The sequence below is a fragment of the Malaclemys terrapin genome, chromosome 16 (genome assembly GCF_027887155.1).
Source record: "Malaclemys terrapin pileata isolate rMalTer1 chromosome 16, rMalTer1.hap1, whole genome shotgun sequence".
NCBI lineage: Eukaryota > Metazoa > Chordata > Testudines > Emydidae > Malaclemys > Malaclemys terrapin.
Genome location: NC_071520.1, coordinates 11,879,573 through 11,901,914, shown reverse-complemented (window position 1 = coordinate 11,901,914; position 22,342 = coordinate 11,879,573). Strand labels below are relative to the sequence as shown.

The following is a 22,342-nucleotide window of genomic DNA, read 5'->3' as shown; positions in this document are numbered from 1 at the left end:
ATTGTGCCCTTTCGATACAGCCAAAAGTGGCAGATGCTCCATATTGAAGTTACAGCACATTCATCCCTCCCAACCTCAGAGCTGGCTTGGACTAGCAGCACCCTCTGAGGATGTATTACCCTGTAACCAGCTACTAAGGAGTGCGCAAACGGCATCTGACACTACTACCCTATGAGATCACAGAGAATTCCACAATGTTTCCATCCTTGAGTGACCTAAGAACCCTAAGGTGGCACCTTGACCTGGTTCTCTACAGCACCAGCTATCAAGCAGATATCACAGGAGATATTTAATAGAAAATTAGACAAGAGCTATTGCCATTCTTGTTTAGTGAAGGAAGGTGGAAATCAGGAACTTACTAACGAAGTGAAAGGAAAAGTTTTGAGTATTTGGCAAGTAAAGAATAACAAGGAAGGGTACAGGAGTATCCAAAACACAATACAAATACAGAGCTGTGGATGGAAATAAGTGTATTCACCAGCAGTCCCTTTATATTAATTACTGTCCTTTTGGTGCAATGCGCATCTCACCACTGCAGAAACTAGTGAGCACATGTGGTAACTAGCCCAGGCCTAGCTTCCTCAGTTACAAGTTCAGGACCTGAGATGCACTTCATTGTTTCAGTCCAGATGCCAGGGATGGGAAGATCTGATTCAAAACTGACCTGCGGGTGGAAGGTCGAAGCTGTGCGTGGGCTGCGAACAAACTCCATAAAGAAGGCCCCATCCTGAAGGCATCGGAGGAAGTAGAAGCAGTAGCAGCGGCAGCAGTAACAGGAACAAGGAGGTGAAGAAAAGCAAAGACAGCGTTGTGCAAGTGTGCAGTCACCACAGGGAGGGAGTGAAAAACCAAAAAGACACCTCCGTCCAGATAGGCAGGCACATCAGAATTCAGAGCATCAGCAGACTCTGCTCTGAGACATTCCACCTCCTTGTTACAGATGCCCCAGTCAATCACATTAGACCATCACACTGATCAGGGGCCTGTCCAAGCACATGCAGCTCTGAGCACAGCCTCAAATTCTATTACAGTGCAGGGGAGAGGGAGAGAAATTCACTGTAGAGAAGCTATTTCACCAATGTCAAAGCATGCACAAATTAAATGGGCACTCCCCCTCCTACACACATACCTGGCATGGACTCTTCCCTTGCTGCTAACCAAGGACTTGTGCCAAGAGCCTCCTCCCACAAAAGATAAAGCAATTGATCCTCTCTAGGTTTTCATTTGTGTTTTCATTCTTTGTTGCCTTCTTTAGGCACAAGCCTTTCTCCAGGCTGAAGTTACTAAGCTGGGCCTGTACCTGGGGAACATGTACACATGACTTATGTCCTCAGGGACTTCACCACATGGTTATAAACCTGGCACCTTCTTTGGTGCAGGAACATGGCAGGTGAGCTGTGGCCCCAAACACACATGCTAATGCAAGCAACTTTACAAACTGCCAGGTGTTCCCCAAATGGTTTTTGTACCAAGCTAACTCATCATGCTAACCACTCATGGTTGTCTGAGAACTGCCTGCTGAGTTGATCCACCATAGTGTCCTGCAGCCTGGGAAGGTGCATTTTGGTGTGACTGACTCAGAATGCTCCCTTTTGTCTGTTGATATAACACACAGCTGTGGTAGTGTCTGTCAGCACTTGGATTGTTGATCCCAGGGGTAGCAGCCAGGATCCCTTGCATGCCAGATGGATGGCTTTGAGCTCTAGGAGGTTTATGTGATGCATGAGGTCATATATTCCAGAAGTCTGAGACATGCTCTTATTGATGGTTTTGGGTGAGTCTGAAGTTGCTTGATGAGGTTTGCTATTGTTCGAAATCTTTATACAACACAAATGGAAACATTTAATTGTAACCTGTGAATGTGAAAATACCCTTTGCTTTCTTTAAAATCTCTATTTGTAGATATTTATAAAAGAGTTTATCACTGGAGTATCCAAGCACTGCCAGTGACTGATGAACTTGTCTGAACTCTACACTAAATCTTCCATGAAGGACAGATTTTAATATGGTTACTTTTCGATTATGGCCAGCAGCATTTGTGCTTAGAGCAAGGTCTCCTACGTAGCATGTGATAAAATACTTTGCCAATGGAGTCAGCAGGAATCACTGACAGCCAAGCTATTCCTTCCTCCATCTGTAGAGCATGCTGGTTCCCCATATCACTCTCCTCCCCCTCGTCCTGCTATGCAAAATCCCAGCAATGGTGCAAAAAGCAGTGTGGTTTTTAAACTGGGGAGAGGAGTGAAGAAGTGCAGGTTACTATGCAGTAGAGGTTTAAGATGAGATTTTATAGCACAAATTAGGGCCTGAAGGTTTGCAAATGTTCTTCAGTCTTCATATTCTGCACCAAGCTTGTCCAAGTTTAAGTGTATTGATCTTCTCCTCTCATGCAGCTCAGTGAGGTCTATGTCTCCAATACAAATACGTGTTTATTAGTGAAAAGGTCAAAACTTCAGTGCCAGTTCAACTGCAATACAAACTACATTCAAACCCAGATCTTCAAGGGGATGCTGTATATGCCCTGGGTACTGTACCATCAACGCTTTCTTAATGGTCAGTAGCAAGATACCAAAGGGACCCTTCTCAGGCTGTGGGCTGCCCCTCGACAGTTAATCCCGAGACAAGGCAGACTTCTGAATCTTGTGTCTTGACTCAGTAGGCACCTGTGCCTCAGCTCTGGAGCAGTGCTCCTTCCGACCCCATCAGACGTCAAAGCCAGAACGGAGGCAAATAACTGGAGCTTCTCGGTCAACATAGCTCTGGAGGCTTAGGGTGGAATCTCGGCTCCCCGGGGCTCTTCAGAATGACAGACTGGAGGACTGAGGTCTAAAGTTGCATCCTTCCTTTCAGTGTCCAATGAGGTTTGTGAAGTGCTCCAAGAGGAACAATTTTAAGCAGGCTTTTCTATCTTTGAATTTGCTTAGAAAAGAGGTACATCGCTCAGGAATACGTCCCTCTCCTAAACAAAATAAGCACTTAAAGAGCCCACCATTAAGTGGCATTGAAGCTTCCCACAAGGGGCAGATTTCAAACCTCAGAGATTTAGCTTCTGCCATTTTGCTAGAGCTCCTGTAGGAGGCTGTCTATGTGGTGTTTCTATCTTAAAACCTGAACCTATCTAAAATAAAGAAAAACAAGTTGTGTGTTGCCAATAGGCAAGAAGACTAACTAAGCACAGTGCACAGAGAAGCAGGCCAACGCTGCAGGGGAGATGAACTGAGAATGAACTGAGGGACAGCTGGACCTGCCCCACCCTTTCTGCCTTTTTGGGGGGTGTGGGGGGATGCACAAGGACATCTAGGATGCAAAGCAGCAGCCCCGACAGACGTTGCTAGCTTTAAAAAAAAAAAAAATCTGACCTCACACGCATGGCGCACATGTGAATCAAGAGTGGAATGTATGTGTACAATCACTCCAAGAACTCTGTTAATTTCAGAGGAGACTCTCTCAAGTATCAACTAGAGACTGGGCCAGAGTGTTGTTACCTTGCGTGGACTGTCCACATAGGTGGGAGTGATGGCAATGCTCCCACTCTCAGCAGGTTGGGCAGAGCTCTTCCCAGAAAGCATTGCTGCTTGCTGCTCCCCCAGGGTCCTAAAACAAAGGATAAAAAGCCATAAATATTGTTACATAGTGTCCCAGGTTGGACTATACACTGGCTGAAAACTATTGTTTTGGGAGGAAGCATTACTGTGCTTTCTAGAGACAGATGCTTTCCCCTACACTCAACCTCAAAGGGGTCTATCAGCTTTTTAGAAAAGGATGATTTTACCCCATATACACAATACCTTGGAGTCCTGATTCTATTAACTGTTTTTCCTAGCGCACAGTACTTGCTGCCCTCTGAATATGTTCACAGCTCTCCCCTAGTACACTAGCATCAAACTCCTTGTTTTCAGTGGTATATCTGGTACCAGCACTCTTGGAATTTACTCACCATCATTCCTAAATTATCTCTGGTAACACATCTACTTAGCCTCAGTTTTACAGCCATTACAGGCAGACACTTTTGTGCAAACGCAGCTATCATAGAGCACTCTCCATAGGGATTTGCAGAAGGAATAGTACTAGAATTTATAAAATGCGACTAACTCTGTTGTCTTATGACGGGAGTTGTTAGAGTGAAAATCTCTTACAAGTAGCTGAGTATTTTGTTTGTTTTTAAAAGGAAAATGGCAGTTTGGACTGCCAAAATATATTATTTGGGTCTTTTTTTTTTTTTTTTTTTTTACATGAACCTATAGACTATTTCTGCCTGAGCTGATGAATCTCAAATATGGACATTCAGTCAAAACAGAGCCAGTATGAACTGACACAAACATTTTTGAGATACAGAAAAGAAGATTAATTGACATTTAATGTAAAATGAACAGGTGCTTGCTCCCATCCCACAATGCATTGCTAAGCCCAACACAAAAACAGAGGGAAGAGGTAACTAGGAGGTTTGAGGCCTTGCTTAGGCTGAGTTGTTAGTTACCAGTGCAGCCGCACCCATACCTAATCTTTGGTGTAGATGTGATTTAAAACAAGGTAGCTCAGTTTCTAAGATGCACCAATATAAACTGCATTGCACCAGCGCTGGTGCAGCTACACTGGTAGCTGAAATCTCTGGTGTGGACAAGGCTTTAGTCTTGCACCAGAAAATCAAACACACTGAAGCTATTCCAATAGAGAAGGAAGGCAGCTCACAAAGCTAACGTGCAAACATAGTTAACCAGCAGTGTCTCCTACAGTGTATGAGCTGTGGCTTCAAAAATCCTTCTGCAAGACTCATCTCCCTGCTGGTGTCACCTGCTCAAGGACTTGAATTAATTCTCTCCTCATGTGGGAAGGTGAATGCGAGTGTGTGCGTAAAACTGATTAGCACGAGTGGGCGTTAACAAGGAGTTAGAATGTCTGTGATAATGGGACTTACTCTCAAATCCACCCACAGCACTGAGAGCAAAGAAGACTCTAGTGTTATCACAAAATGGAATTTGGAATCACACCAGCAATTCCCTGTTTAGTCTCTTTCCTCGCTGTACGTTATATTTCCTGAGTTGAAGTAACTTTCCTACCACCTCCTCTGAAGTGTTTTAGTTCATAATGAAGATTTTGAATATTCTAACAACATTAATCAGGAGATTCCAAATAAATTTGCTGTCTCATTAAAGATCTTGGTTTTAATGCATAAAGATCTCTATGGTTTGGGATCTGGTTAGCTTAGAGACTGCCTCTCTCCCACACCCCCAATGGATAGATCACCTGAAGAGCTATGGCTGTCAGTCCTAGATGGGCACAACCGGATTGGAAGCAGGGTGTCTTCAGCAAGGGTCTGGAAATAGTTTTGTTTGCACTGACATTGGTACAGCTTTCCTACTAGCTTGGTCTTAATATATCACACACATTCCCATATGATGTTTAGTACCCTCAGAACAGTAACAGTAATGGATATAAGCAAGCATGAACATGAACTTCATTACTGGAATGTGAGTGTAGTTGAGAGACCTGCTGATGTCTGATGTCATAACTCAAGAATGTTAATGATATATTACTGGACTTGACAAACCATATCCCCAAATGTTTTATGAACAATTCTATACAAAGTAATGTTATACTGACTGTGTTGTATCCTACCAGCTGGATGGAAGGATCTCAAAATGTGGAGCTCAATCCTTCTGAACTGTCAGTGTCAGAAATGGTCATCCTTCAGAGCCCGGTGCAAGGCTCATCTTTTTAGCCAAGACTATGCTGGGTGGATCTAAACTAAGGCACTTCCTTACCACTTCCTCCACTTTCCTTATTTCTCTCATAGTGGGTAGGTGATTCATTTGGGGGTAGGGCCAGTATTGCTGCCCGTAGCAAGTGGTACAAACGTGTTTCACGTGTGATGCACCAAGATACCATGGTGATGATGTCCTTGTAAATGACTAATATAATCTTCTCTCTTTGCTACCCTTGCACTTGTACAGATGTAACATACCCTGTCCTACTGAAAAGGATGGCATTGCCCCACTGTTGTAATTCCTCTCAGGGAGCAAAATCTGAGGTGCTTCCTTTGTTTGATGATAAATTCCCCAATGTGCTGAAGCCGGGGCCAGGTAGGTGCTCTGTGATAAGGGTGTTTATTAACTTTAGCGTTCAGACTCACTTCTGACTGGCTTCCATTTCCAACAGGGCTGAGAGGGCCGAGGTTCCCTTCTTCCCAACAGGAGGCCCAGAAGGCTCCAGAGAGTGAGAGGAGATTGGGCCAGCCATCTGCAAGCCTTTCAGAGCAGCCCCTTTCTAAGTAAAAAGGAACAGAAGAGGAAACAATGAGTCAAGGTCTTCAAGGTTCAGCTGATCAACAATAAAGTCACACCTTATAACAGTGATAATACTTTGGAGACAGCACCTAACGAAAGAGCAAGGGCTTCTCTACACGGGGAAATTGACTAGAATAGCAATTCCAGAATAGCTCCCCATCGGGGGACTTTTCCAAAAATAAAAGTGACTTTGTTCTGGAATAATTACTGTGCTGACAAAATGGAGTAATTATTTCAGAATTTATTCCAGAACAGTACCTCCACACAGGCGAGTTATTCTGAAATAGGTAGGTGGTTCATTCTCCCCCTTGCAGACAAAACCTAAGATGGGAAAAATAATTAGACCCCCCTGAACTAGCAAAGTTACTAAACATACTCTCCTTCATTTATACACTTCCTACGCAGCACAGGACTCTTTGGGTGAATTTCATATACCTGTAAACAACAGCTAATAGTATTGGCCATTTGGTGACTCTCAAAGTACAATTATAGACAACGGATCCACCGACCTATATGACTTCCTTCACTCGAGCTGCTGAGTGCAGCACTCAGCCTGCTCAGTTCAGAAAAGTGAATTGTTTCATTCCATAGAGGACAGGGATCTTCTGAGCATCATTCCCTTAGAAGCAGGATGCACAATGCCCCCACATTCACCATAGCCACAGTACAAAGCAGTGAAAGAGTCCTTCAGTGGATGGTGGTTCCCAAATATCAGTCTTGTTTCAGCAACAGACTCTCTCTGAGCAGAAAGCAATGAAGCCAACAGGCATAGTGTACAGTACAGCACCGCTTTCCGCAATGCCAATCAATTGGGAATGTTATTAGAGAGCTAGAAGTGCTTCAAAAATTCAGCCTCTCACCCCACTAAGGTTTAGTTACAACACTGGCTCACCCTGATCATCCGGTCTGATCGATGGCGCCGACGAATGCGATTCAAACCCTCCACAAAGCGGATGAAGCCATCCAAGAGCTGCCATTCCTCTTCATCAGAGCGGGGCTTGTCTCCATACACATCACAGTGTGCTTCACCTTCTGTAATGCGCTTTGTGGCACTGATGCAGGCTGGGAGCAGCAGAAAGCGTGTCCTCCAGAATTTCAGTGACTCAATGAGGCTGGAGGAAGGAACATGGTGGACAAATAAAAAAAGCAGACAGGGTACAGCATATCTCACAGCTGTGAATCAGAGATTCTATACGACATGGTTGTGTGCCAACTTGCTTAGAGTCCAACAAGTAGATTACAATATCACTGAGTTACAACTGCAAAGATCACCAGATCCCCACTGCACTCCCACTTCAATTGGGTATGCATCCGAAGAAGTGGGCCGTAGTCCACGAAAGCTTATGCTCTAATAAATTTGTTAGTCTCTAAGGTGCCACAAGTACTCCTGTTCTTTTTGCGGATACAGACTAACATGGCTGCTACTCTGAAACCACTTCAATTAACGCAGTTAATACTCGCTTACATCCGTGGTTTTAACGGATCTCATGGCTGTGCCATTAAAGCATCAAATGACCTACATGCAATGGGGCATTCAGCAGGATGAATGTCAGTGGGAGGTATTTACCACCAAGCATGTTGAAACACAGTACAGAAAAACTAATTTCCAGGTTGATAATGTCACATGGACCTTCACTTTTAATGTAACCCATTAGGCAATGCTGTAACAAGGTTTTACTGTAAAAAGCAAAAGGAAAATAAATTTCAGAGATACAGGCTAAGGCACAGAGGATTTCAGTTGAGACTTGAAATGAGGTGGAAAGATACAAGGAGGCTGGTTCACTCGATAGACGATACAGAGGAAAAGGCGCTCAACACCTTTGGGGATACTCTGTGAAGGGACAAAGAGAAGGCCAGTTTTAAAGTCGACAGAGGGGAGGGAGTAGAGTCAAGCAAGGTCTGTAACTTAAGTAAGTCCACAGAAGGTTTTAAAAACTAAGGGAAGAAATTTTGAATTGCATCTAGAAATGAATGAAAAGTCAGGGAAACTGTCCAAGGATGACAAAATGTCATCATACTTTTTTGCATGCACGGGGGATGGAGGAAGGTAAGAAATAGATCACAAATACCAGCATGCGCGAGACTTTGCACCAAAATCAGGCAATGCAAAAATGGTGCTATGTAAAATTCAAACAAGGGTAACAGAGCTGATAATAGCATATCAATGAAAGCAGGTCAAACACTCCCTCAAGTACCATGTCACCAGAGCTATTCAAGCCTTTACAGAGAAAAATGTTGGGTCAACTGTAGATCAAAAGGAAAAAAGAAAAAAAAATAGGACAAAGAGCAATTAGGATGGAAAATGAGATCTCTCACCTGAAGTCTTCAGAGCCAGCAGAGCAGATATACTGATCCAGGTAATTCCACTTATACTCTTCCAGCCGCTCGTGGGAGAACTCGACCCAGCAGGAGACAAATTCAGAGTCAGAGTGTGAAGGGCACAAGCTGTAGGTGTAGTTTATCTGAGCAGATTCATAAGGATACCTGACAAAGACAAAGCAAGCCTCACCAATCCTGGCACTCTCAATGGCAGCTCCTCCCGTAACAGAAGGCATTGAATACAGTCATCCAAGCAAATACAGGTAGGAGGAGACAGCAAGTCTGCTGGACAGGTAGTGCTAACTTACTTGACTGGAGAGTTACTCACTTCGGCAGATATCGAGTGACCGTAATTATTTTGTCCTTTAAGATGACTTTGTGGAACGTGCGGCCCATGCTCAGCCAATACTGATCTTCCTCCTCAGGCTGATTTCGTGATACAAGGCCTAGAAGTAATACATAAAGAGAACATCTTTCTGTTCACCTATGTTAATAGTCACAGCTTTGTTGCACAAACTGCACCTATACTGTAACATTCCATGAATGAGCTTCCAAACGCTATTTAAACCAAGTGTCATCTTTAATACCATTTCTTTGAAGAAGGCTTGCTCAGCAAGATCAGCAGTAGACATGCTGCAGGAAGTGTTGTGCACCTAATTGATGGGCTGATAATTTCAGCATAATTTTCTATCCTTCTCTGTGCTTCATTCCTGGAGTTAATCCCTTAATGTGTTGTTTTTCCAAACGAATCTCACCATTTAAGCCTTTGTTTCCCACCCAAAACCACAAAGGGTAATAATTCTCGTTCCTACCCTCACATATTCACCTCCCTCAAGCCTCCCCTTACTTTAACTTTGTCCAAAAGACATCATTAACATTTTAAATCAAATCCTGTTCTTAGACTGTGATTCCAACACAGGGAAGCGGGACCGCATTACCCCACGTAATCTAGAGATCATCTACACTGGGTATTAAACTGTGTTAGCTGAAGCATGGTTTTAAGACAGTTCTGGTTAACCCTGCCCACTCTGGACTGGAAACAGCCATTTTTAAGTCATGTTTCAAAAGACTTATTCTAGACTAAAATTGGAAAAAAAAAACAGTTTCAGAAATAGCTGTACCTGTTCTACAGTGATTAGGCAAATTGTATTTAAACCTGTGTTAGCACGAACTATGTTAAACTGGCTCACCTACATATTTCAAACCCCAGTGGGTACAGGGGTTCTTATAAGTCTCCAAACAGAGTTCAGAACTGCTTTCCTGGATACACTATGCCCTACCTTCCCAACCCCATATCCATCTCCTGCAGTCACAGCTGACTCTCCATTGTCTGCACTTGTGCTACCCCATATCTGGAAATCTCTCCCTCGAAGTAACCAATCACGTAAGACAAAGTAAAATGTGAAGAGAAAGAATGAGTCTGACTGATGACTGTGGAGGCTGTTGGAGGAAGAGGAGAGAAGGAAAGACAGGACAGAATTTATTATGGAGAAAAGGAACTACAAAGCAGGTAACACTCACCTCGGCTGTAGAGGGGGCTGCTGCTCAGAGGGGGTGGTACAGTGGTAGTCGGTTTCTGTGGTTTGGGATGCACAATGATTTGATATCCTTGCATGAGACGCTGACAAATGAACTCCTCAAACACTTGTTGGGCTGTCATCTGCACACCTTCCTCATCTCTCCTGAGCACAAGGGATTAATCACAAGACCAATCAGCGTAAGGAACTGGCCACACACCTGCTCTTGCTTCCACTTTTCCCAATTGAGGCCCTATTACTGCAATGGAATCTGCACAGGTGGAGCCTTGTGCCTGCACAGATCTACTTGGAAGATCCGGATGTAAGCCAGCTGCATTTCTATCACTTCTATCAACAGTTCATGGGGATGGATATTACCAAACTGTCTGGAAAGATGGTATTTTGCAAACAATTCTGAAGCTAGTGAGAATAAGAGGCATTCTGACCATCAAGATTTATTTACAACAGCAGCAGTTAAATTTCTGACAGTTGTATTTTTCAGCACTCGTATTATTTAGCAAATATATTCATAACGATATTCACTTCTATAAGACTTTCCATCAGAGAGTCTCAAAGCAGCTCGGTAACATGAATTAAAACTCAAACACCTTTAAAATGGGGAGAATACTTTCCTTCCTCAGAAAGGGGCAATTTAAGGCACAAAGAGGTTAAAAGATTGGCTCATCATTGCCAATCAGCAGGAGAGCTTAGTATAAAACCCAGAAGCCCTCACTCCTGGTGCTATGCTGTAGCCAACAGCCCCTATATTCCCTTCTTCTCCTGAACACTGGTATCCTGCACTTAGAGGGGCAGACATTTCTCCACGCAGATTAAGTTACTTTAATAAAGCCATTTATTATACCTTCTAAGTGCCTAAAGTGTAAGATTTTAGTCTCTCATTGTGAGAGGTTTTATTCCTCCCTAACAGGGCAGTAGTCAACATAACTGTTTTGTTACTTCATAGTTGGTGGGAAGTTTCAGAGATGTTGAAGGGAAGCGGCATGGTTTTGGGGAGAGTGTTCTGCTATATGGTGGCTACTGCAGAATTGCAAGAGAATCTCAGTGTGTCTTTTGGTTTAATCACACCACGATGGTTTTCCTTCCAAAATTCTCCCAACAAAGTATCTCTGGAAATGGGGTGGAGGAGTGGTATTATTTATTTATTTATTTAAAAAAGAGATACTCAGTATTCCAGGATATTTATCACAAGAAATATGGGGGTTGTATTTTTTAAAAACAAACAACCATGTCAAGTTTTGTACCCAAACTAATGTCTAAAACATCCAGAGGGAAGCAAAACTGACAGATGTTACCAGTGGACAAAGGTGCAAAGCTGTCATCTAGAGAGAAAGGTTATCTATTCCACTGCCAACCATGTTGGCAACTCTATATATTGTATGAAAGTCACAAAATGTTCATTTTCCACCAGATTATCCCTGCCTGGGATTATCTGGAACCTTTTGGTTCAATGCAAGAGACTGTACAAGAGGTGGTGTTGGCACAAACCTGTCAATGTCAGCTTCTGGGAGCAGATCATAGCAGCCCTCAGTGTAGTCATTCTGCAAGCTCTGGCGGTCTGGGAAGTAGTCCGTGGTGAGAGGAAGGCATGCCGGAGTAGTGAGAGATTTCCAGTCCACCCCAACTGTACAACAGAAGCCTGGCACTACAGGGGGAGCAGACAGTGTCAGAACTGCCTCGTTGCATCATGGGGAGAAGACAATGGGGGCACGTGTGGTCACGCATGAAAAATTAGGGGTGGGGAGGGAGAAGAAGGATGTGTGAAGAGAGGAAAGTTGGAAAGAAAGGTAAGTGTAAGATATGAATGAAAGTCACCAGCAGGTTGGATGGGGAGGGAAGGAAGGCGAGTAAGAGAGAAAAGGGGAGGGAGAGAAAGACACAGATTGTTAAACAATGCAGTGCACATGCTAATTCAATCCCATCATGCAAATGGGATTCAAAGTTAATACCTTAAATTATCTGTTGATTGTAAGCTAGAGCTGAAATAGCTGCTGAGGTTACTGCAGATCAGGTGCAATTTCATATTATGAAACATATAAAGAAAAAAAAAAATCAACATTCCAAGTCTGGACAAGCAAATCAGACCAGCTCCTCCTCCTGGATGATTGTAGGAGAGGTTGGTGAGGGAAAGAATGACAGCCTGTTTCTGGAATAGGTAGCATACACAGCAGAAAAGAGAACATTTCTACAGTTATAAAAATAGAAGACAGCCAGAAGGGGTGGGAAGAAAGGAAAAATAGTATCTTGTAACCTGCTTTCCCCCCACACCCCTCTAAATTTAGACTATTGTTGTAAGATTCTGGAGATCTATAACACAGATAATTCAACATCAAATAATCTACATCAATCATCTGTCCAGGGATGCCTGAATCAACCTGCCCTAAGAGCGCTGGGCGATTACTGTTACATAAATCATTGTTGCACAGATCTCATCGATAAAGCTGTTTTACTTTACCTTAAACATTTTATTTTAACATTAATGAGGGGGGAAATATTGTTGCAAGAAACTGATACAAGACAAACTGTTGCAAGAAATGTTCTCTGAAGCAGAGCCATGCCCTCACTCTTGTAATAGATGGAGGCATATAAGCTTCAGTAAAGGGTATCTTGTACATAAAATGCTGGCCTTCCTTCTCTTTCATTAGATTGTCCAGCTGGCACCAAACAGAACCTTTATGGTTCAGAGGCAGATCAGGAGAGTCCAACAGCCTCTTTAGCTCGTTACGTAAAAATTATGGGCAGAGGATGAATTCAGGAAATGATACAGCTTTTGATTTAATGAATTCTTAGACAGGAACATGTAAAGCCATAGTATATAAGGGCTCTACAGAGAGCCACTGACAATCACAGGAAAGCAGAATGTAAACCGGACTGCTGCCGCATACTCAGTGCATAACTACACTACAGCTGCAGTGCCGTAGTTTAATACTGCATCAATGGAAGCGGTTTTTCTATCAATGAAGTTAGTTTTCCATCAGTGTAGTTAATCTCTCTCCAAGAGGTGGTAGTTAGGTCAATAGAAGAATTCTTCTGTCGACCTGCCCTCTTTACACAGGGGGTTAGGTCAACCAAACTACAGCGCTCAGCGCATGAAATTTTCCCCAGTCCTTAGCAACATAGCTACTTCGGTCTAATTTTTAAGTGTAGACCAGGCCTCACTAGACTCCCAACTCCTTGCTCACCAACCCCTAATGCCTTTGCATGTACACACACCCCAGCCCTTGTCTACCCAGGCCTCCTGCCCAACCCTCCCCTCCCGCTTACTTGGATTCAGAGAGGTGGAAACAGCATCTTCCAATGAATCTTTGTTCTGGGTTCTGAGGTTCATCCCTATGAGAGGCAGACATGTATTTTATTACAAATAATCATTTGTGCAGAACATTCATTCCTCTTCCCTCTAAGAGAAATTCACACAAACGGGCGTAAAGCTCAAAGTAATTGTATAATGTCTCTCCCAACCCCCAAGATATTCAGGGCACTGCATAACATAAAATATATAAAAACACCCAGCACATAAAAAGCCACCATCTTTAAATTCAATTAAAGTGTCCCAGTACTAAAATGGATACCATGGTGATGGGCAGCTTTATAAATGCTTGCAATAAAAAATAATTGAGAGTTACCCATAATTATTAAGCTTGCTAACCTCTAGATTTCACATTTAAAGGCTAACCCAATTTTTCCTAAATTGGGCACTTTTTTTGAACACGCAGGATGTTTCTATTAGATTTTTTTCTTACTTAAGGGAAAAAAGTGAGACGAATTAATACATATAGAACGTATCGAGGACGATGTTAAAGTTAGTAAAAACAAACAATGAAAACTGCCACAGAAATATTTATATAGCAAAAGAGGAAAAATCAGATTTACTACAGAGTTCAAATAATTTATGAGAGTAGATTATGGGGATTCAAGGTAGCCCAGATGTTTTAGACACACCAGTGTACATGGCTTTCTGAGGAAAAAAAAAAACCACAACAGATGATCCTCTGGATTCAGCCAGTCTAGCTCTACCTGGCTGCCTGGGCACTTGCTGAGCTGGAAATTTGGAAAGCGATAACCCTCTAAGAATTATTGCAATAGATTACATCTGCAAAAACAAACCACCGCTAAAATATCTTTAAGTGGAGAATATTTGTGGATGATAAAGTAACCAAGGTGCTGAAAATATGGACATTCAATCATTTATAAACTGTACTTTCTGCACCATTCTATGATAAAGGGGAAAAGAGACAATATACCCATGATCAAGAGGGAAAAATTACAACTGTTGTGGGCATTTTCAGATTTTGAGCCAAATTTTCCTCTCTGTGCTAGACTTGATCAAAACTAACATTGAGTTAAACTGAGTTACTATGGATTTATGCTAATGTAACTGACTGCAGAATTTAAACTTTTGTGTTTAACATCTTAACTATAGTGTTAATGATATGAAATGGACTCATAGTTCAGCTAACTCGGAGAACACGTACTGGGCAGAGTTTCTAAATATTCACAGGGGCTGATTTTATAAAGTTGGAACCCGCCGCTTTATCCAATAAATGAATATCCAAGAAAATCATGTTCTCTACGTTATATAGCAATTACTGTAAGAACAGATGGGTTTTTGATTCCATGATGATGGCAGGAAATCAGAAGGAGGAGGCAAGGACAAGTTGCCATTAATCTTGCGTCAAACCCATTAATGACATCCGCCATCCACTTAGGAAAATGCAATAAGACTTGTTTTCTCTAAACTGTCATCTGCTGGACAATACAGATAACATGTTGAATGCCAATGTAAATAGTTGGGGTAACTTTTTACTAAGGAGGCACATGTTGCAATACCTGAATGAACTATACTGTAGGCAGGAGCATGATGCCCTGATGTGATTCACTAAAAATCTTGTTGGAAAGATCTGTTCTGGATGACTCATGGCATAGGAAATGGAAAGATATAGGCTGGAGTCACATCCATGCAGTAGTGGCTTCAGCTCATTAGAGAGTTCAGTTATGAAGAGACGCTAATAGGGAATTTTAAGAAGCATGATAACTATAGACATAATTTTGCCTATAAATCACATATGTGTCTGTTACAGCGGTTTTGAGGCTTCTCAAAACAATACAGTTGAAAAAGGGAAAAAGAATTATTATTAGGAAAAATTATATATTCTGTGCATTCATGTTGCACAAATTATATACGGTATTTGAGGTGCAATCCAACAACTACCAGAACAAAAATATGAAATCAACTTGGAAGATATAAATGTAAGGTAAGAAAATTAACCACGTTCAAATGAAACCCAGGCAAGGACATGAAATAGAAATAACTTTACAGTGATTAGTTAACTGACATGGATTTCCACACAATTATAGCTGCAAGGAAATGTTATTAGCAGTAAGTTTGCTAGCAAACTGTTTTGGACACTGAAGTGTGTGGAGGGATGTGTGTAATAAGTGCAAAAATCATAACTATACATTGGAGGGCAAAAACTCAAAATGAACCTGTGACATTAGAAAGAAGAGAACAAGGGGAGTCTAAAATACTCTGTTCCAAGTGTTGGGAAATTCTACCATTGATCATGTTTTATCTAAATAGCAGATGATACTTTGAAAAGTTAGGCCACAGACAGACAGTTACTGGAACTGAATGCTTAGTTTGGCAAATTTGTTTTACTGGCTTTAAGAGATTCAGAAGAAATTTTGAAATTTTCAGTATAAGAGACACACTCCTAATAATCTGCAATTTAATGTTCAAAAGTGCATCTTATTTCCTCAAGTACAGATCCTCATCCAATTGTTCACACAGGCCCAAATCCAAAAAAGCAGCTAATCGCATTATGTAATCTGGTTTAAAAATAGGCACATGCTTAACTGTTTTGTTGGATCTGGGCCGTAAAGGCTGTAAAAAGCTCTGCAACCAGCACCTACAGTTCAAAATGGAAAACCCGATTTACAACTTCTCTTGAAGCCTATAGCTCACTGCTGATTACCTCAGACTTTATTCTCTGAGAATTATTAGAGAGATGGAATCATCTCAAACAAGCAACTCAGATATTTTAATACATATTCAGATTCATTTTGCTTTAGCCCAAGAAGGCAAACACTCAATATAGTATAGCACAGTAAAGTACATCATGGAGCATTAGAGAAAATTTTGTTCCCCCCCTCCCCCCCCATGTCTGGACACCAGATTTTGCGTTAATGGCGCAGATTACCTTACTTTCAACTGAACACACAGTAAGAGCTTATTTGTTAAGCACAAACAAACAATGGACATCTTTTCTATACCAAGAAATTTATAAAATGTAACTAGAGGAGCAGAAAGACAGATACAAAACAATGAGGGGATAACGGACATTAATTGCTCAATGTACAGTTGTATATTAGTTTGGAACTATTAAAGTGCTTAGTATTATTCATCACCTGTATCCTGTAGCTCCTGGACCCACCCATGTTCCATGGTTCCTAGCTCTGTTACTTGATGACGGTTATCCTCTTACATAGCATCCTCCCATAGCTCCATATCACTAGTCCTTTCATACTTCTATTTAAAACCCCCAAGCCTGCTCTGTTGACTAGTACTTTATTACCTGCACCATTACTACCGACCAAACTGCTTGAAAACTCATCCATTCCACTGAAGCTCAGGAAGGAGATGCTGTCACCTGGATGACGAGAAGTGATGTGCCTGGAGAGAACAAGATGCTGGCAGATTGGTTCATTACAGAGAAACAATACCACCTCTCAGAGTTAGGTCAAGTCTTTTAATCAAAACTCAGATGCAAAAGCAACCTGGGGTCTAAGCTCAGCCTTTGGTGAATCAATGCTCCATACAACACACAGGGGCCAGGACAGGCCTGGAGGGATCTTAGGAGATTCTGTACCAATGCAGAATATTGATCCCTATAATTTGGTACCCAATCTCTGGCAGTGACCTATACTATATTCTCACAGGATAATGGATTTCATAGATAACTAGCTACCCACGCATGCACTAGGAGACAAATACAGCTAAACAAGGATGAAGAAGATTCCCATGTTATGCACAGGTCCAACTTTAAAAAATGGAAATTCCAACCAGGTCCAAATCTACCATGGATCTATTTATGTTCAGTAGGGAGGAACCAACTGAGAATATGCGAGTAGGAAAGCCTGATGTTAGTGACCATAATTTAACATATAAGGAAAGGCTTCATATGAAGTATCATGCAGCGTGTATAGATTTCTTTTTTAAAAAGCAAAATTTGGGAACTAAAACTTGGTAAGCGTAGAGTAATGGGAATATTAAAATCCATCATGAGTGGGAGGAGGTTAGAGAATTGTAAAAGACACCATTGCTTAAAGGTGAGACTAAGACTTGTCTGGAAAAGAAAATTGCAAAGCAGAAGAATTAACCAGTGTGACTTCCTGAAAAACTGCTTAAAGATTGGAGAGTGAAACAACACTGTAATGGAAATAAAGAAGGGAGAGGAAACCAAAACAATGAGGGTCAATCATAGCGAGGGCTTGAAGGGAAATGCCAGAGCAGCAAAAAGTAAAAGTTAATGTCAGCCAAGGGATGAAAGGGGAACAATATGGACTTTTACAAAGGGTATGTCTACACTACCCACCGGATCAGCGGGCAGCGATTGATCCAGCGGGATGTGTGTGTCAATTTATCACATCTAGTCTGGATGCGATAAATCGACCCGAGCGCTCTCCCATCGACTCCTGTATTCCACCGCTGCAAGAGACGCAGGCGGAGTCAACGGGGGAGCGGCAGCAGTCGACTCACCGCAGTGAAGACACTACGGTAAGTCGATCTAAGTACATCGACTTTAGCTATGTTATTCACGTAGCTGAAGTTGTGTAGCTTAGATCAATTTCCCCTTCCCCCAGTGTACACCAGGGCTAAGACATCAGAGAAAGTAATGCTTGAAAGGAAACAGACCCATTAAAGTTAATGACGGAGGAAAGAGATTAAGTTAATGACAATTCTAAAGTGATTAAGTTACTGAACATTAAAAAAAAACTTTAATGAAAAAAAGTGAAAAACATTGATACAGGAAATAATAAAGACCTTGTTAATAGAGATGTAGCTAAAAAGCTGGTACGGGAATACCTTGGTGGGAGGAGTGGGGGAGGGTAACTGTGCAGCTCAGCAGATAGACCCATCACTAGATCTAGACTAACTTCCAAAATAACTTAAAAAAAAAAAAAAAAAAAAAAACCATATACATAGTGACTACTGAATGATTTAGCTCTCTCAGGGGTCAAGGTGCAATGACTATGCTGATATCGCAGGTCTGTGTAAGCAAAATACACCTCTACCTCGATAGAATGAGCATTGAATGAGATTTGTAGGAAAACAGAAATCTTTAATTTAAGAACAGCTAGCCATTCTTACAAGCAGTCCAGTTCTTGCATTGCATTTTTCACATTTCCCTATCCTGTCAAACATGGCTTTATTTCTCACCAGGTCTCAGCAGTGGGGGAAAAGAGGGGTAGGGCTGAAATTGCTTAAACAGTATTATAAGGCAAAGCCCTTCCCTATGCTCGAAATATACTTCTCTGGAATGGCAAGTTACAGCTTTTGAGATAGGAACCACTTCCCTGCACCAAGTAGTAAGGCAGTTATTGAAGGCCTGGGGCACCTGCCATGGCCATTTCCTGGATGATCCCAGGGGCGATACACTGGCCTGATTATGGGTCTCAGACATTCAGCAAGAAGTAACCTAAGTATGCATGAACTGCGGGAAAATAAGCCCTATTTCCATGCTTGCTCCTGGGGCCTTATGCCTGACAATAAAAATTGTGGCATATGTACACAGCGCTGATGCTGCATACTACAAAATATGTCTGTCCTGAACCTGTATTTTCTTTATCCGATATGTGGCTAGCCTTTTACACACTTTTTTTTAAAACTCAGATCAATTTCTTTACTTGGGCGATGGCCTTACCTGCCAGTAGCCTCATGGTAGGCTAGTTCCAGCAGCTCAGCGGAGGAGTGCGTCAGATCCCGCTGCCCGTTGCCCTGCATTTCTGCCATGTTCTGACGAGTTTGGTGGTGGATCTGGATTGCTTCTCCTGATGGACCTATCCAATTATATATTTATCAGTCTCACCCAATCTTCTCTCGTTGCGTTAGTTTTCCCCAATTCATCCCCAACTCCTTCTCCACAGCAGAAGCACCACTAATTGATACGGAGGACTACAATGTCCCTTGGAAATGTTGTGAGACACAGTCCTCTCAACCTGCAGGAGGTATCAAATGAAATACTGAAGATTCTCATTCTAAAATACAGACACACTTTTTGGAAGGCCTTTTTACAAGACTCAAGGCAAACTGGGCATAGTTCAGAATTTGAATCTCGAACCTGGAACATAAAGGTGTGCACTTCCATAATAATTCCCTCATTGAGCTTAGTCACAGTCCCGCCAGAATCTCCTGTCTAATAAAGGCCACCAGAAATTCCCATCTGCTGCAGACAATAAAAAAGGAGAACTCTGGGCTTCCATCTCCTTCATCTTCCATAAATTTGCTCCAAGCACTGAGGACACTAGCAGATGACAACATTCCCAAGAGACAACAGGGCATCAGGTTGTGTCAGTACCTGGCTCAGTCCCCATTGTGCTGCATTCTACCTCAGGAAACCAGAACAGTTCACTCTGCCAGCTTATCTAGAGGGGTGCCCTCCCCATGTTTAAAGCTCAGAGCTTTAACCGTTTCAAAAAACATTCTATAACAAAGACTCACCCACAGGAAAAGTGTGCATCCAACGCCTCCTATTGGATGTGAGTTTCATGGGCATACGGGATGGTGCAAAGGGATTTATTAATGCCCGCTGTGGCGTATACCCCCCAGGACGAATGTGCAGCATGGATTCTGCACTGCCTACATGAAACCTCCCTGGTGCGCTGGAGTCTCGCTGCTGTGACTCTAGCATATTCTCAAGGACATCTGCGAAACACAATTTTCAGTTAACATAAGACCAAACAAGAGCCACACTTAGTGCACTACTTAGTAAAACAAGGGCCACTAGGACAAGTGGGGATGTGCAGTGGGAGGCTGAAGGTACTAATCCAGAAATTACACTATAAATGGGAGTCCAGACAAGACAGAACCAGGATTTTCTGCATTTAAAAGCATTACAGTAGGAAAGCCAGAGAGGAAGCAATTTCTAAACAAGCCATGAAGAACTGTTATTTCTTCTTTTTCAATAATAAACAGGGGGTTCTCACCCAGAACGCAAGACATTCCTGACAAGTTATAACAAAATATTGATGATGAAGCAGAAATTTAAAGAGAGCAACTACAGCAAAATTATAGGAGATTGGGCAAAGGGGAGATCTAAGGAAGTAAAGTACTCCATTAAAAAAAAAAATGGGCAGTTTCAACCATTGAAAGAAGTGGTAGGAATCATTAAACTACAGCATGCTTTCACCACAGGATACAAGATCTTGGTGAGCTCGTTTAAGTCACTACTATCTGATGCACGGCACAAAAGCATCTATTTAGAATTAAGTGTAAATGAAGGAAGTGGTGAGGATTGGAGAATGCAGAAGAAGTGTTTTAGACAAAGGCATACAGGGCACCTAAGGGAAAGTTAGTGAAGAAGTTGAGAATACAACAAAAAGGTCCAGACTATGCACGAGGAAACTCAAGGCAATAAAAGCGTGGAGTGCAGAAGAAACTGCAAACAACAAGGAAAAAGGATATTTAATAAGGAAACAAACAGAGCTCCCAAAAGCAGTAAAACGGAAGATCCAATTAAAGAAGAAAACAGGTGTGGCAGAAATAGAAATGGAAGAGCTAATAGAATGCATCCTGGGCATAGTTATAGCAAAAAATGAGAAGGGGGAAGAAGAGGCTTAAGAACCTTCCCATATGGGGCAGACGCTCCTATATCAGGTTTAGTGAGGCAAGAGGGATAGTTTCCAGGTTACAGAAGATGACACACACGGATATCCATCAGTAGGAGCAGATGGGCTCTATTGCAGAACTCTTAAGAACCCAATAATAGCTAGCTAGCTTATAGAACACTTTTCATCCATAGATGATGAAGTACATTACAAAAGGTAAGTATCAATTATCCCCAGTTTACAGTGGGAAACAGACTCAGAGGGGAAGTGACTTGCCTAAGGTCACACAGTTGGTCAGTGGTAGAAATGGGAATAGAATCCAAGTCTTTGACCCCCTCCCTCAGATATTGCTTTACTTTTAAGGAAACTATCTTTATATATTGCTTGATATAGGAAAAGTACTGGAGAACTTAAGCAGCAAAAGCAGTAGTAAGTTTTTAATAGGACAGTAGGCAGTTACAGGCCAGTGCGTCCAACTCCTATCACAGGGCAGATACTGGTGTCAGATGAGATTGCAAGACCTCAGTGAAAAGGAAAGCATAAGCAGCGTTCATTAAGAGGAGATTGAGTTAAAAAAAAAATCTGACTGATTTCTTCTAAAGAGCTTCAAAGTACTGGTGAAGGGTGGACAGAGTGCAATTTACCTAGATTTCAGCAGGGCTTGGGAGAAGGCACCACATTCTGTCAGAGGACGAAATTAATAAAAAGGGTAGGCACCAGTGCTAACCTAGCAAAATGGTTCTGTTAGCTGGCAGGAGGAAGGATCCAGAAAGTTATAGTTAATGACAGTAAATCCTCATGGAGAGGAGTTATAAAGGGGGTTCCACAGGACCCACTGCTGAGAGCAATTGTATTATACAGATTCATAAGTGGCTTGGAAAATGAAACATTAGTTGCACATATCCATATCACAGATGATCCAAAGGTAGGAGGGGACATAGAAGAATATAGATCTCTTAAAGGAAGATGTTACCAGGGAAGGGAAATGGGCAGATCAGTATCAATGCCTATATAGGAAAAAGAACAGGAGTACTTGTGGCACCTTAGAAACTAACAAATTTATTTGAGCATAAGCTTTCGTGAGCTACAGCCCACTTCATCAGATGCATGCAGTGGAAAATACAGTAGGAAGATATATATACACAGAGAACATGAAAAAAAAGTAAAGTAAAGTAAAGTAAAACCTATTTCCCCATGCTAATTTTTCCCCCCCAACTGTTACTCACACCTTCTTGTCAACTGTTGGAAATGGGCCATCCTGATTATCACTACAAAAGTTTTTTTTCCTCCTGCTGATGATAGCTCACCTTAATTGATTACTCTCATTACAGCTGATATGGCAGCACACATTTTTTCATGTTCTCCGTGTATATATATCTT

At 41.9% G+C, this 22,342-nt stretch overlaps 1 protein-coding gene across 11 annotated transcripts in view; it reads right to left on the bottom strand.

Annotated features, from left to right (window-relative positions):
• DEPDC5 (DEP domain containing 5, GATOR1 subcomplex subunit) overlaps positions 1-22,342 on the bottom strand; it is a 59,661-nt gene that overhangs the window by 16,023 nt on the left and 21,296 nt on the right. For 5 of the 11 annotated variants that reach the window (XM_054006404.1, XM_054006410.1, XM_054006406.1 and 2 more), the window contains exons 22-33: positions 19,857-20,060; positions 19,060-19,195; positions 16,711-16,808; positions 13,403-13,468; positions 11,627-11,810; positions 10,125-10,285; positions 8,932-9,049; positions 8,601-8,768; positions 7,177-7,396; positions 6,131-6,264; positions 3,486-3,594; positions 665-727 (exon numbers count right to left, since the gene is read on the bottom strand). In XM_054006404.1, coding sequence (XP_053862379.1) covers positions 665-727; positions 3,486-3,594; positions 6,131-6,264; positions 7,177-7,396; positions 8,601-8,768; positions 8,932-9,049; positions 10,125-10,285; positions 11,627-11,810; positions 13,403-13,468; positions 16,711-16,808; positions 19,060-19,195; positions 19,857-20,060 — 1,661 coding nt within the window. The remainder of the gene's footprint in view (positions 1-664; positions 728-3,485; positions 3,595-6,130; positions 6,265-7,176; positions 7,397-8,600; positions 8,769-8,931; positions 9,050-10,124; positions 10,286-11,626; positions 11,811-13,402; positions 13,469-16,710; positions 16,809-19,059; positions 19,196-19,856; positions 20,061-22,342) is intronic. The other 6 variants (XM_054006408.1, XM_054006409.1, XM_054006411.1 and 3 more) reach the window with 3 other exon arrangements.